The following is a 14,051-nucleotide window of genomic DNA, read 5'->3' on the forward strand; positions in this document are numbered from 1 at the left end:
AGTAAAGGAAACATTTATTATTAGACAGCTTGCTTACAACTTTAGAGGGTTAATTCATGATCATCATGGTGGCAAACAGACATGGTGCTGGAACTTTGGCTGAGAGCTTTACATCCTGATTCAGAGACAGTAGACAGGGGTTGGGGGGAAGAGAGAGGAAGAGAGGATGAGAGAGAGAGACAGACAGACAGACAGAGACAGAGACAGACAGACAGACAGACAGACAGACAGACACTGACTAGGCCTGGTGTAGGCTTTTGAAACCTCAAAGCTCATGCCTAATAACATAACTCTTCTAATAAGGCTATAATACCTTCTAATCATTCCCAAACAGTTCCTTGATAACTAAGCGTTCAAATATATAGGCCCGTGGAGCCATTCTTATTTAAACCACCACAACTTGTAAAGAAAAACTAACACATATGCTTTTCAAATTATATCCTAACAGAAAAGGAAGAATACTGAACTCAAACATAATAAAGTATATATATATATATATATATATATATATATCCTATACATAAACACATATAAAACATAAATATATATATGTTAAAAATCCTAACAACTTCACTAGAAAGTTTTTGAGCTGATAAAATAGGATATAGAAACAACATATAAAAATCTGTAACTTTTCTGTATATCAGTAACATATATGTTGAGGAAAATAATTCATTTATGATGGCCTTCAAACAAACCAATCATGTAATAAACTTAATTGAAGAGACAAAAGTCTTCTACACTGAAGAAATAAACTGAAGAAAACAGGAAGATAAGGGACAAGCCTAGGGATCTGAGAAATGTATGTTATCAATTTGACAGTGTTTCTTAAAGCCCTCTATAGATTTTGTGTAATTCCTCTCAAAATTGACATTTTTATTTCAAAGTAAATACCATAAGAAAACTTGCTACTCTGAAGTAATTACAAAATAAGGTAAAATTTAGGCTTGGGAAAATGATACCTAAGTGGATGAGAGCTGGCATTTGAGCTCCCAGCATGTAAAATGCATGCAATCACAGAAGTACAAATCTTTTGTTTATCGGATATTTTATGTATTTACATCTCAACTATTATCCTCCTTTCCTGGTTTCCTCATCTCCCATTCGCCCCTTTACCTGCTTCTATGAGGATGTGTTGTGGTAAAATTAAAAAAGCGACAGAAAAGGTTCCTGCAAGTTCCCACTCCACCTTGACCTGTGCGCTCTAGCTGTTTCTCTGTCAGTCGCTTTCACACACTGTCCCCTTGGTGGGTTGTTAACCATGCCTGACACACAGATAGCATTCTGTGGGCTGTGCCTAGCATGGCCCCATGCCACACTAACCTCAAGTATTCTATATCCTAGCATGGCTTCCTGTCATGGACTCTGCTCACACTCCCAACAAACCAGTGAGATGACTCAACAAACTGTAACCCAACAACCAGATTTATATGTTAATTACTCAATATACAATACATCCACACGATTAACTTACAACCAGTTGATAAGGATATAACCCCCCCACTTAGGTAAGATATAATTTGTTCATCTAGACACACTAAATCCTGTACACATCTATCCCTTAAGAATAGTCATAACAACCTGTAAATGTGCAGAGAGAAATCTTAACACCTGCCTCCATGTTTTTTCGGATGCTTCCCTCTCTGCTCCAGTCTCCTCTGCCTCTCTAAAACTTTTCTCCCACCCATCCTTCCTTCTTATCCAATGATAGGCCTTGTTTTATCTTGTATCTGCCTTCACCTGCATAATGACATCAACCTACAAGGATGCTCCTCCTCCCACCCACCACTCCCACCTCACTGCCCTGGCATTCCCCTACACTGGACTATAAAGGCTTCACAGGACCAGGCTACTCCTATTGATGCCAGACAATGCCATCCTTTATTACATATGTGGCAGAAACCATGGGTCCTTTACAAATCTTAACTGTAGTGCTGGTGGGGACAGGCAGGGGTGGCAGGTACTTGGGGTTTACTGCCAGCACGCATACACACATGTATACACATACCTGCACACTGCCACATAAATATGTATATGCACTGTATACACATAAACACAACACTAAAATTTAAGAAACCATTGCGGATATCACACTTCTGATCTTTCATAACTTCATTCTTTTCTGACTTAGAAAAAGAAACTGAACCAAATGATTAATAAGTATGTTAACATTAATACAGTCATAAAACTCATATAGGAGCAAAAGTAAGACCAAGTAAACAAAGCACTCTTGAACAAAAGGAGTGTGCTGAAGTGTTTTAGAATTTCTTTTTCAATATGACGTACTTAAGTACAATAACAAAGGATACAGGGGTAGACAGTGTAGAGTAGAGTAGAGGAGAGTAGACTGGGGCACAGAAATAAAGTCACACAGCTAAGCCATTCGATGTGCAGGAAGTCACCAAAAATAGGTTGGAGAAATGAACAGCCTTTTAACAAGATAATTTAGAAAAGTTGAGTATCTGCATATTGCTATAGGGAGGTCAGCTAAGGAAGTCAGACCACTTCTATCAAGTTTTTGTTGGTATATCACTTAATAGATGGACAGAAAACCAACAAGCAAAAGTTTTATATGATTGAGGATGTAATTGAAAAAAAAGATATATGTCCATTCCAGGGAATAGCAGTGCAAAAGCCTTGCTGGTGAAACTGTGTTGGGGTTAGTTGAGACATTGTTTTTTATGGCTTTACAGGTGGATAAGGGAAAGTACATAGTGGGATCATAGCCATTTTCATGGTAAACCAAATAATAGTCTATAATTGTGTTTTGGGAACACAGAGATTAATGATTTGACATTAGGATATGTATAGTGGGGTAAGTGTTCTTCTACCAGTCAGATACTGTCAGTGAAATGTCATATGCCAGTCATCTAATCAGAGTTAGAGGACTGAACATTCTCAGGGGCTTTGCACTTGGCAGGGATTTTCAAGATCTTAAAGAGCATCTGGGAAGACTGGGGCCCTTTTTCTTCCTGATTGGATTAAGGGGACAAGCAGTTTGTCTCATTGTATGTAACATAAGGAAGGGATAATGAGAGTTGGCCATGGTCCCTAATTCCTGACTTCCTGGCTAGTCAGGAATCTTTGTCATTTGTAGAAGAATGAAATTTCATTTCACCCTATACAAAAATCAACTCAAAATTAATCAAAGACCTTAAAATACAAGTTAAATATTTGAAACTACTAGAGGCAAACTAAGGGAAATGCTTGAAACTATAGGGACAGGCAGTGGTGTTCTGAATAGGACGTAGCTAAGGAAATACAACTGAGAAATGGGCTATCATGAAATTAAAAGCTCTGGCAGTAAAGAAAACAGTTACCAGAGTGAAGATAGAACCTACATGAGAACAGAAAATCTTTAGCAACTGTTCTTCTGATGGGATTAATATCCAAAACGTATAAAGAATGCCATACTGAGACACCAAATAACTAAAATCCAGTCCATAAATGGCATATAAACCGAACAGATTCTTTTTGATAGAAGTTAAAATGGCCATCAAATATATGAAAACATGTTTTGTCATCTTTGTCCTTCAAAAAAATGCAGATTAGTACTACATTATTTCATCTCAGTCAGAAGGACTGTATCATCAAAAAAAATTGTTGATGAGAATACTCTAAAAAAGGAACCATTATGCACTGTTAGAAATAAAGAAGGTCTAGACATCCTGGAAAGCAGTTTGGAGTTCCATCAAACAAACAAACTCTAAAGTAAAGCTACCTATACATTTCCTGAATGAGTCAATCAGCATAAAATTCATATCCTATACACAGACCTGTATTAGTCAGGTAACAGAACTTATAAAATGAATCTCTCTCTCTCTACACACACACACACATATGTGTATGTATAAATGTATACATACATACATATAATACATACATGGCTAAACCAGCAGAGGTCATGGCCCAGATTAGAGCTGGGTCTTCCCACCTCATAGATTCAAATTAGAAATGGATCTTTACTTCAGATTAAGCAAAAATCCCTCAGATTTGTATTCCCCCATTTTTTGGTTTTAGTTAATTACAGATGTAGTCAACTTTATAACTAAGTATAACCATCACAATTGTTTATTGGAGCATGGTTTACAAGAGCCAAGTTATGAAATCAGGTTAGGATCCCAACAAAGGACAAAGGGGTGTGTGTGTCTGTGTACACATATACGTAATCATACGTGTGTGTGTGTGTGTGTGTGTGTGTGTGTGTGTGTGTGTGTGTGTGTGTTATTCAAGCATAAAGAAGACTGAAGTCATGTATATAGGAAAATAGATGGAACTATGATATCAAGCTAAACAAACTAGATTTCCTTAGTTACTGAAAAGACCATGACAAAAGCAACTCTTATAAAAGAGTTTTTAATTGGGGGCTGTTAGAGGCGTAGTTCTTTATGGTGGAGAACATAGTGGCACACAGGTAGACATGCATTGGAGAAGTGGATGAAACTTCTTTATAAGTGATCCTCAGGCAGCAGCGGAAGAGAGAACCTGGGCTTTTGAACCCTCCAAGCCTACCCTCAGTGACATACTTCCTCCAGCAAGGCCACACTTCTAATTCTTTCAAACACTTCTTCTCCCTGGTGACGAAGCATTTAAATATTTGAGCCTGTTGGGGGCCTTTATTATTGAGACTAGCACATTCCGCTCCCTGCCCCGCCCTCATGGGCTTATAGCCATATCATAATGCAAAATGAATTCAGTTCAAAAGTCCTCATAGTCTTTTGGCCTTAACAGTGTTTAAAAGTCCAAAGTCCAAACAAACTCTTCTGAGACTCCAGGCTATATCTTAACTGTAACCCTGTAAAATCAAAATAAAAAAGCAGATAACACTTGCAACATCCTTTGGCACAGAGTATACATAACTATTCCAAAAGTGAAGGAAGGAAGCATAATAAAATACCATACCAAAGCAGCAGTAAGACTGAAAACCAGCAGTACAAACTTCATATCTGATGTCACATTGTTCTTCAGAACTCCATCTCCTTCCAACCTTGTTGACTGCAACACACTTCTCTCTTGTGGGCTGGCCATATTCCTAGTTAGCAGCTCTTATTGTGGTATCCCACAACTCTGGCATTGCTAGCATCTTTGGGTAAGAACTCTAATATGACTCAGGCTTCTCCTTCACAACTTCATACATTGGACTCTCTGGGCCTTCATGCAAGGACAGCCCTGACACGTGCCTGGCCTCAGTGGCTTCCCTTAGCCAAAGAAGGAGATTCCACTACTGCTTTCTTGTATTAACTTTGATAAAGTCAGAACCACTTGGCTGAAGATGCCAGCCAAGCTCTGCAGGTAGTCAGGGCTGGAACTTTGCCCATAGTCAATTCCATTTCACCAGCTTTCTGTTTTCAGTGTTTTTTTTTTTTTTGTTCACTGCTTAAGATTCCCTTTAACTTCTAAGCATGGAGGCTCTTACCCTGAGGTTACCACTCCCTTTATCTCATTTATTATCAGGCTTTTCTTTAACCTTTTTATCTCAAGCTTAGCTCGAGAACTTAGCTCCATTACACTTCTTGGTGCTCTACTTCTTAAATTCTACATTTTAGATTTCTCTTTATTAAGACTGCTCCTTTTTTTTAAAATTATGAATCGGCACAAGAGTGATTACTAATAAACCACACAACAGAGTCAATAGTAGGCTCTCCTGAAATCTATTCTGCCAATGACATTAATCCAAAACTCAATTTAGCTTCAGACTGATTTTTAGGGTGAGGACAAAAAGCAGCCATATCGTTTGCCAACATTTCACAAGAGTGATCTCTAGACCACTTACTCATATTCTTCTCCTTTGGACTTGAAGTTACTCTACATAGTTCAAATCACTTTCAGTACCATTCTCTTAGTAGTGTGGCCCATTAAGACCCACCCAAAAGCATTCAGTGGTTTTTCTAGTTCAGAGTCTACATTGTACCAACAAGTAGCATCGTTCAGGTCTGTTACAGCAATACCCTACTATTGGTACCTACTTCTATCTTAGTTACTGTTCTGTTGCTGTAAAGAGATGCCATGGCCAAAGCAGTTTTTATAAAAGCATTTAATTGGGGGCTTGATTACAGTTTCAGAGACTTGGTACATTATCATGGCATGCAACATGGCAGCACAGAGGTAGACATGGTACTAGAGAAGTAGCTTAGAGTTCTACATCCTGATATGCAGACAATTGGAAGGAAAGAAAGAAACATTGGGCCTGACGTGGGCTTTTGAAACCTCAAAGCCCACCCCTTAGTGACATACTTTCTTGAATAAGGCCATACCTCTCAATCATTTCAAACAGTTCCCTCCCTGTTTTTCCCATTTTCCTTTCATAGCACTTGTTTCCTACTATGCCCTGTTTATAGCTCTCTCCACCCTCAGCCCCTTGATCCTGGTGCCATTTTACTTTCCTGGTTTCAGTAGTGTGGTTTCTTCAGAGTATATACTCATATCTAAAGATTTAAGCTAGAATTAAAAAATGGGAGAAAATATGTAGCCTTTGTCTTTCAGGGTCTGAGTCACCTCATTTGGTATAATATGTTCTAGCTCTATCATCATATTATCTGCAAATTTCATGATTTAACTTTTCTTTACACCTAACTAGTATTTCATAGTATACCTACACCACATTTTCATTATCCACTTATCAGTGTAGGACATTTAGACTTTTTCCGTTTCTTTGTTAGCGTGAGTAGAGTAGCAATGAACATGACCATGCAAGTATGTATGGAATATGATGTCAAGTTGGGCATATGCCACAGAGGGTTATAGGTGGGTCATATGGTAGATTTACATTTTGCTTTTTTGAGAATTCTCCATACTCATTTTCATTGTGGTTACACAGTTTTGTAGTCCCACCCACAGTGAATGACTATTCCCCTCTTCCCATATTCTGACCAGCATTCTTGATCATATTAGGTCATGATTGACACAACTTTAGCTTGGGTTAATATATGCATTTTAGTATTGTAATTACTTTACAATCTTAATTTCACAATCACTATATAATTAGTATATTAGCTAGTTTACTTTAAACTGGGTGAAAATAACAGTTACACTATGGTATATTATTTGTTGATTGACAAAAAAATTAGATGTTTTAATCATTTAAAAAAACTTTTCTAGGAGCTAATACAATTTTCTCTCTTTGAAAACACAGGTTTTGAGAGTATTTTAGAAGGGCTTTATGGACCACGGCTACGAAGAGACCTCAGTTTATTTGAAGGTATTTAACTTTTTTTATTTTAAAGTTGAAACCTTCTACCCCAATTAATAAAGTTGTTCTAGCAAAACTATATTTTAAATGTAAATATATGATCACTTTGAATTTGATACTGTTTTAAATAAATAAAATAATCCAATATTCTTCATTATTTATTTTATTACATGATATGTATTATACATTTGTGAAAGGCACAGTGACTTTAAATAGAAAATGAATTTTGTCTAAAGCTCGTAATATAATTTTATTTTTATGTGTCTACTATTTTATAAATTGAATATTCTGACCTATTCTTAAGTAGGATTTAAATTTAAAAATGACATAAATATCAAATCAATTAAACTAATCAAATTATTAAGACATGTAATTAAATTGAAGTAAGTAAATGTTCTGTGAAATAAATGTCTGTTTAAAAGCTGTTACTCCAGTTTTTATTTTAATTTTTAAAGTTTCCATACAAGTTTATATTGTTCAGCACATTGCCTACCACTGACCCTCCATTTTCATTTTCCACCTAACTCCTGTTAATCCACTTTGTTCCCTAGACAGGCAGTTTTGTATTATTTTATCTTAAAATTATTTGAAAATACATTATTTTAAGTATATAAATTCTAGGAATGACAAATGAACATACAATTTTGTCTTCCTGAGACTGGGTAAATTTACTCAAAATGATTAACTCTGATATCCATTTTCTTTCCTGCAAATGACATAGTTTTGTCCTTTATGGCTGGAAACAACTACAGTGTACAAATTACCACATTTTATTGTTCCTCAATTATTGGACACCAAGGTTGGTTCAATAACTTATTGTGGAAAGTGCTTCAGTAGTCATTGATCTATAAGTATTCTTATGATGTCTTGATGTGTTTTTCTTTCTACTTTTGTTTTTGTTTTGTTAAACATCCAAGAGTGAAGTAACTGAGTCATAAGGTAGAGTGAATTTTATTTTGAGAATCAGTCATACTGACTTCTGTAATGTTTCCTTTATTTTGTATTTTCACTCAAAGTGTGTACGTTTTGCCCATATCACCACCAGTATTTGTTTTTCCTTTTTTGAGACTTATTTTTATTATTTTAACTATGTGTACTACATGTGGGTATATCCATATGAGTGCAGATGCCCTCAAGACCGGAGGCATTGAGGAGCTGGAGTTAGAGATGATTATCAGCCTCCTGACATGAGTGATGGGAACCAAACTCAGATCTCTCTTCCCAGACTGACAATATTTAGGTTTTTAACTAGACAAGAAGGAGACCCTGTGACCCAGTTACCCAAAGATAATCCCCAAATCTTTTCTTAGTCAAGAAACACCCTGATTGATTGGAAGACACACCATTATTAAGGTTCTACTTGTCCAGGAAGTACTCCAGCAGCCTGGATTGGTCAGAAATGTCCATGATTGAATGGCTGTGTCCAGAGTCATTTGCTATTGACCCTCCATGATTTCATGGACAGGATGGATAGATCCAGGGTGGTGGGATAAGGTAATGCCATCGAGGTGGGCCCAGGACAAGAAGCCTCTCTTCTTGGTAATGAAGTGGTGCTGGTTGTTCTTGTAGCCATGCTAGATGGAGTCAAGGCACCTATCCTGTCCCTTTTGCTCATCATAGTGATGCAGCATGTGCTGCAGGAAGGTCAGGAAGGACCGTGGCCACACTTCTAAAAGCAGTCAAAATGGAAAGTGAGCCTAGCTCAGCCACAAGTGGGACATTTTCCTGTCCTTGACAATTTCACCCTAGAAGAGGTCTTTAAACTGCTACATGCATCAGCAGCAGTAACACAGGCCTTTCATATTGGAGAACATGAGGCCTGCCCACTGGGTGAACCAGCCTCATCATAGTTAATGATTACGTATTCTGAATTTGAATAATATATACTATAGTGAGAACTTTTGCATCTGTTCATCAGTGAGATTGGTCTGTAAGTTTCTTTTTTGTCTCTATTTGGTTTTGTAATTGGTAGTATTGACTTCATATAATAAGTTTGGTAGTATTCTTTCCTTTTCTATCTCAGAATAGTTTGTGAACCATTTGGTGGTAGTTCTTTAGAGTTACACATAGTCTATGTGGACCTAGACTTTTTTTAGGACAAGAATTTGTTTTAAATTATTGTTACTGATTCAGTACCTCTTTGTTTGCTGTAGGTCCATTCAAATTAGTTATCTTGATAGGTTATATGAATCTAGAAATGTATTTATTTCTTTTACACTTTCTAATTTAGTGGAATATGTTTTTAAAGTATGTCCTAGTGATATTTTCAATTTAATTGGTATCTGCCCAAATTACTTTTTGTTTATCTCAAAGTCTATTAATTTAAGTCTTTTTCTTTCAAGTAGTTTGCCTAAGTGTCTTAGTTAGGGTTCTATTGCTCTAAAGATACACTGTGACCACAGCAACTGTTATAAAAGAAAACATTTAATTGGGGCTCGTTTACAGGTTCAGAGGTTTAGCCATGAAGGAAGCACATAGGCAGACATGAGGTTGGAGAAGGAGCTGAGGGTTCTACATCTGGATCAGCAGTCAGCAGGAAGAGAGAGTGACACTGGGCCTGACTTGAGCTTCTGAAACATCAAAACCTACCTCCAGTGACACACTATCTCCAACAAGACCACACCTACCAAAAGGTCACACATCTCTAGTAATGCCACTCGCATTGAGAGAGAGAGAGAGAGAGAGAGAGAGAGAGAGAGAGAGAGAGAGAGAGAGAGAGAGTGAGAGTAGAGGGTACATTTTCATTCAAACCACCACACTAAGAGTCAGTCAGTCCCTTCAAGAAGAGCTGGAGAGATGGCAGAACAGATCTCTCCTCCTAAATTGACATTAGGTGTTAAAATAAAGTAAGAGAATGTCAAGAGCAGAGGGTTGGACCATGGTATGTCTTATGAATGCAGCTTGGCCTGTTTGCCCAGTGTTAAGACCCTCAGCATTTCTTCCTTGATTCCCAGATGCCTATCAGATCCCTGGGCCTTCTTTGTCTCAGATGCTGGTTATGTATACCAAGGAATTCTTAGGTGCTCTTCTTACCTCCAGACTGTACTTTGGGAAATCAGGTTACAGATGCTGGTTCAGTAAGTGGGCTTTTCTTCATAAGTATAGTCACAGATGCTGGCTATACTTGTGGGTAGTACTCAAGACTGTGATTGGGAATGCTGACTTTGCCCTTGAGTAGCTTTTTTTTTCTCCAAGGTTGGGTCTAGGTCTTTGAAACTTTAGTGTGTTCACCTGAAGTCCCACATTTCTACTCTATAGCTGATGTCGAGTGTGTGGTTCTGATTCAGTTTCTTCCTGTTATCAAAAGTATTCTGCTAGCCTGGTTTCAGTTTATAGTCTTCTGATTCTTTTGCTGAGCTTGCTCAAAATATAGATCATAGAACTCTTTTTAACATGTTCTTGGCCAGCTGCTCCAGGTGAGTGCTAAGTGCCAAGATGAGAGGTTTCTTGCCATCTCAACTGTGTGCCAGTGCCAATGAACATCTCTAGTCTGGCTCTGTCTTCTTTCTGCTTCTTAATAGTCTCATTAGTGTAAGTGTAGTACAGATTTTCTAAGTCTCTCTGTATTAAGCCCTGGGTTGGGCCATCTGCTGTTGGCATTCCTTTCACTGCCAGCAGCAGCTCCCAAAACTAAAACAATCCTACCCGGATGGACATTTTGCTTTTTATTCTACTTTATAAAATCCCCTCTTTTACTATACCATTGAACTAGAGACATTTCAGTGTCACTTACCTTTCCATTTCCTCACTGTTTTCTGCAGAGTCTATTAAACTACGCTTGAATGTCAACTCTAGGAATCATACAGTTTAAGTGGATAATTCAGTGAGTTTTGTCAGATATATGTCAGTTTTTATTTACTTTTCATTTTACTTATTTTTTACTTATATAGATTTGTTTTTGCTTGGAAAGGAGCACATTTGACTTGGTGAGTTTATGCACTCAGTATGCTCTCTTTCTGTCAGGGCATCTCTTCTGGTATAGATTAAGGGCTTTATTCAGGCAGTGTTTACATAAAACTTGTTTCTATTGAGTTTGAGGATGTCACTTGTGTCTGTAATGATACATTTAAAAACTATAAATTCAGCCCTTCCTAGCATAGGTTCTGAAAATTGTGGAGCCTTTTATCGTAATTCATCAAGGGAGGAAAGTCATTTTTGGTAGTATTGGCAGTAATGATTTCGGTAATGAATAGTAGAAAAAAGTGTTCCCATTTAACAAAAATATATTCTTTTTTATTTAAAATAGATTTTTCATATAATGTATCCTTATTATACTTTCCCTCCCTCTGCTCCTCACAGTTCTTTCCACTTGCTTCCCCATCCAGATGTGCTCTTCTTCTCTCATTAGAAAACTAAGGTTTCTAAGGAGTAATAGTAAAATATAAGATAAAACAAATTAACACATCAAATTATACAAAACAAACAGAAGGAAAAGAACCAAGAGAAGACACAAGAATCAGAGAGCCACTCATTCCTATTATTCAGAAACAATGGACTAGAAGTCATAATATTTGCACAAATGAACTGGTGCAGACCCATGCAGACCCCCTGCATGCTGCCACAGGCTCTGTGAGTTTATATGAGCTTAGATCGTGCTGATATTGATGGCCTTGTTTGGGTATTCTTCCCCTCTGGCTCTAATGCTTTTCTGCCTTGTCTTCTACATGGTTCCCTGAACGCTGATGTGAGCATTTGATAGGAACATCCCATTTAGGGCTGCATGTTCCAAGGTCTCTAACTGCCTGCATAATGTCTGCATGTGGGACTCTGTATTGTTTCTATTTTCTATCTGCTGTAAGAAGAATCTTGTCTGGTCACTGCTGAGCAAGGCACTGAACTATGAATGTCAATAGGAGTTACTTGAAAGCTGCTTTTTTTTAAAAATAAAAATGGTATTTACTTTTCCTCATTGGTCCCTGGGCTATCTAGTCTTAAGTTCTTGCTTCCCTAATCAGTTAGGCATAGGCTTCATCTTGTGGAGTGGACCTTAAGTCAAATCAAACAGCTGTGGGTTGGCTACTCCCACAGTTTTGTGCCGTTGTTGGCCTAGCATGTCTTGCAGACAGGACACTATTGTAGACGGAAGGGTTTGAGGCTAGGTTGTATTCACATCTCACTTTTGTTAGTACACAGAGTACTTCCTGTACCAAAGATGTTAGCATGAATGGCTGAAGACTTTATGTAGGTACAAGCTAGATGTTTCCATGTTCAATGAATTATCTTATCTTTAGCAATGGAACCTTTCTATCAATTTGTGGAGAGCAACCTGTAGTCTTGACAACAGCCTGGGTTGTTTGGAGATCCCTTTGTCCAACAGCTCAATCAGATGTACCCAATCCCAGGTCTAGAAGTTTCATGGTGACAAAGAGATGACCAGTTGAAGCTCTCTCTCCGCCATCATTTGGTGATTTCATTTAGATGGCCTTCATATATGTATATATTTTAGGATGCTTCTACTATTATATTTCTATACTGCCTCTCAGATGGCCCTTAATTTTAGCTGTCTCTCTCTGTATTCCTTCCCTTGCTCCCCTCCCCACTTGATCTTCTTGTATCCCATCCATCCATCCATCGATCCATCCATCCATCCATCCATCCATCTTCTATTTTCCCTTTCCTAACAGATCTATTCCCCCCATCCTCCAGTACATCACCCTATATCTAGCCTCTGTTGTTCTGTAGTGTGATTATTATTTACTTAATAGCTAATATCCGTGTATCAGTGAATACATACCATATTTGTCTTTCTGGGTCTGGAGTACCTTACTCATGATGATTTTTTTCCCTAGTTCTACCCATTTACCTACAAATTTTATGACCCACCCCCTGCAAATATCCGTTCTTCTGTTGAGGGATATCTAGGTTATTTCTACTTTCTGGTTGTTATGAATAGAGCATCAATGAACAAGGTTCAACAAGGATCTCTGGTAGAATGACGCATCCTTTGGTTATGTGCCCAAGAATGGTATAGCTGGATCTTGATGTCAGTCAATTTCCATCTTCCTGAGGAACTGCCACGGTGATCTCCGTAGTGGCTCTTATGAGTTTACACTCCCACAGCAATGGAACTATGCTGTCATTGTTCCACATCCTCACACATAGGAACTGTTACTGAGATGTTCTCAGCTGACAGGTGTAAGATAGAATCCTACAGTATTTTTGATTCGCATTTCCCTGATGGCTAATAATGTTAAATTTTTCTTTAAGTGTTTCACAGTCATTTGAATTACCTATTTTGAGATTTATTTTTAGACCTGTACCACATTTTTTGATTGGCTTATTTATTATCTTGATTCCTAGGTTTTTTTTTTTTTTTGAGTTCTTTATATATTTTGAATATTAGGCTTTTATCTGATGTTTAGTTAATAAAAATTGTTTCTAATTCTGTAGGCTGTCTCATCTGACTAACAATGTCCTTTACCATGCAGAAGTTTCTAGGGTTCATGAGTTTCCCATTTATTTTTGTTGATCTTAATGCCTGTGCTATTGGTGTTCTATTCAGAAACTCTTACTTTGCCAGTGAGCTCAAGACTTTTCACCACTTTCTATTCTATCAGGTTCAGTGTATCTGGTTTTCTGTTGTGGTCTCTGATCTAGTTGGACTTGAGTTTTGTGCAGGGTGATAAGTATGGATCAATTTGGATTTTCTTCTACATATAGCCATAGCCATCCAATTTGACTAGAACTATTTATTGAAGATGCTGACTATTTTGTTCCTAATGTTTATTTCTGGACTCTTTATCAAAAAATCAGGTGTCCGTGTGTGTGTGTGTGTGTGTGTGTGTGTGTGTGTGTGTGTGTGTGTGTGTGTCTTCAGTTTGATTCCATTGACCAATGTGTCTGTTTTTCTGCCAACACCATA

General features: G+C 37.6%; 1 protein-coding gene across 17 annotated transcripts in view; it reads left to right on the forward strand.

The window, feature by feature from the left end:
- Positions 1-14,051, forward strand: part of Lcorl (ligand dependent nuclear receptor corepressor-like) — a 136,193-nt gene that overhangs the window by 27,624 nt on the left and 94,518 nt on the right. For all 17 annotated transcript variants that reach the window (XM_087584061.1, XM_087584074.1, NM_001432820.1 and 14 more), the window contains exon 2: positions 7,133-7,198. In XM_087584061.1, the coding sequence (XP_087440187.1) occupies positions 7,133-7,198 (66 nt within the window). The remainder of the gene's footprint in view (positions 1-7,132; positions 7,199-14,051) is intronic.

The sequence above is a fragment of the Rattus norvegicus genome, chromosome 14, assembly GCF_021556685.1.
Source record: "Rattus norvegicus strain SHRSP/BbbUtx chromosome 14, alternate assembly SHRSP_T2T, whole genome shotgun sequence".
Lineage (NCBI taxonomy): Eukaryota > Metazoa > Chordata > Mammalia > Rodentia > Muridae > Rattus > Rattus norvegicus.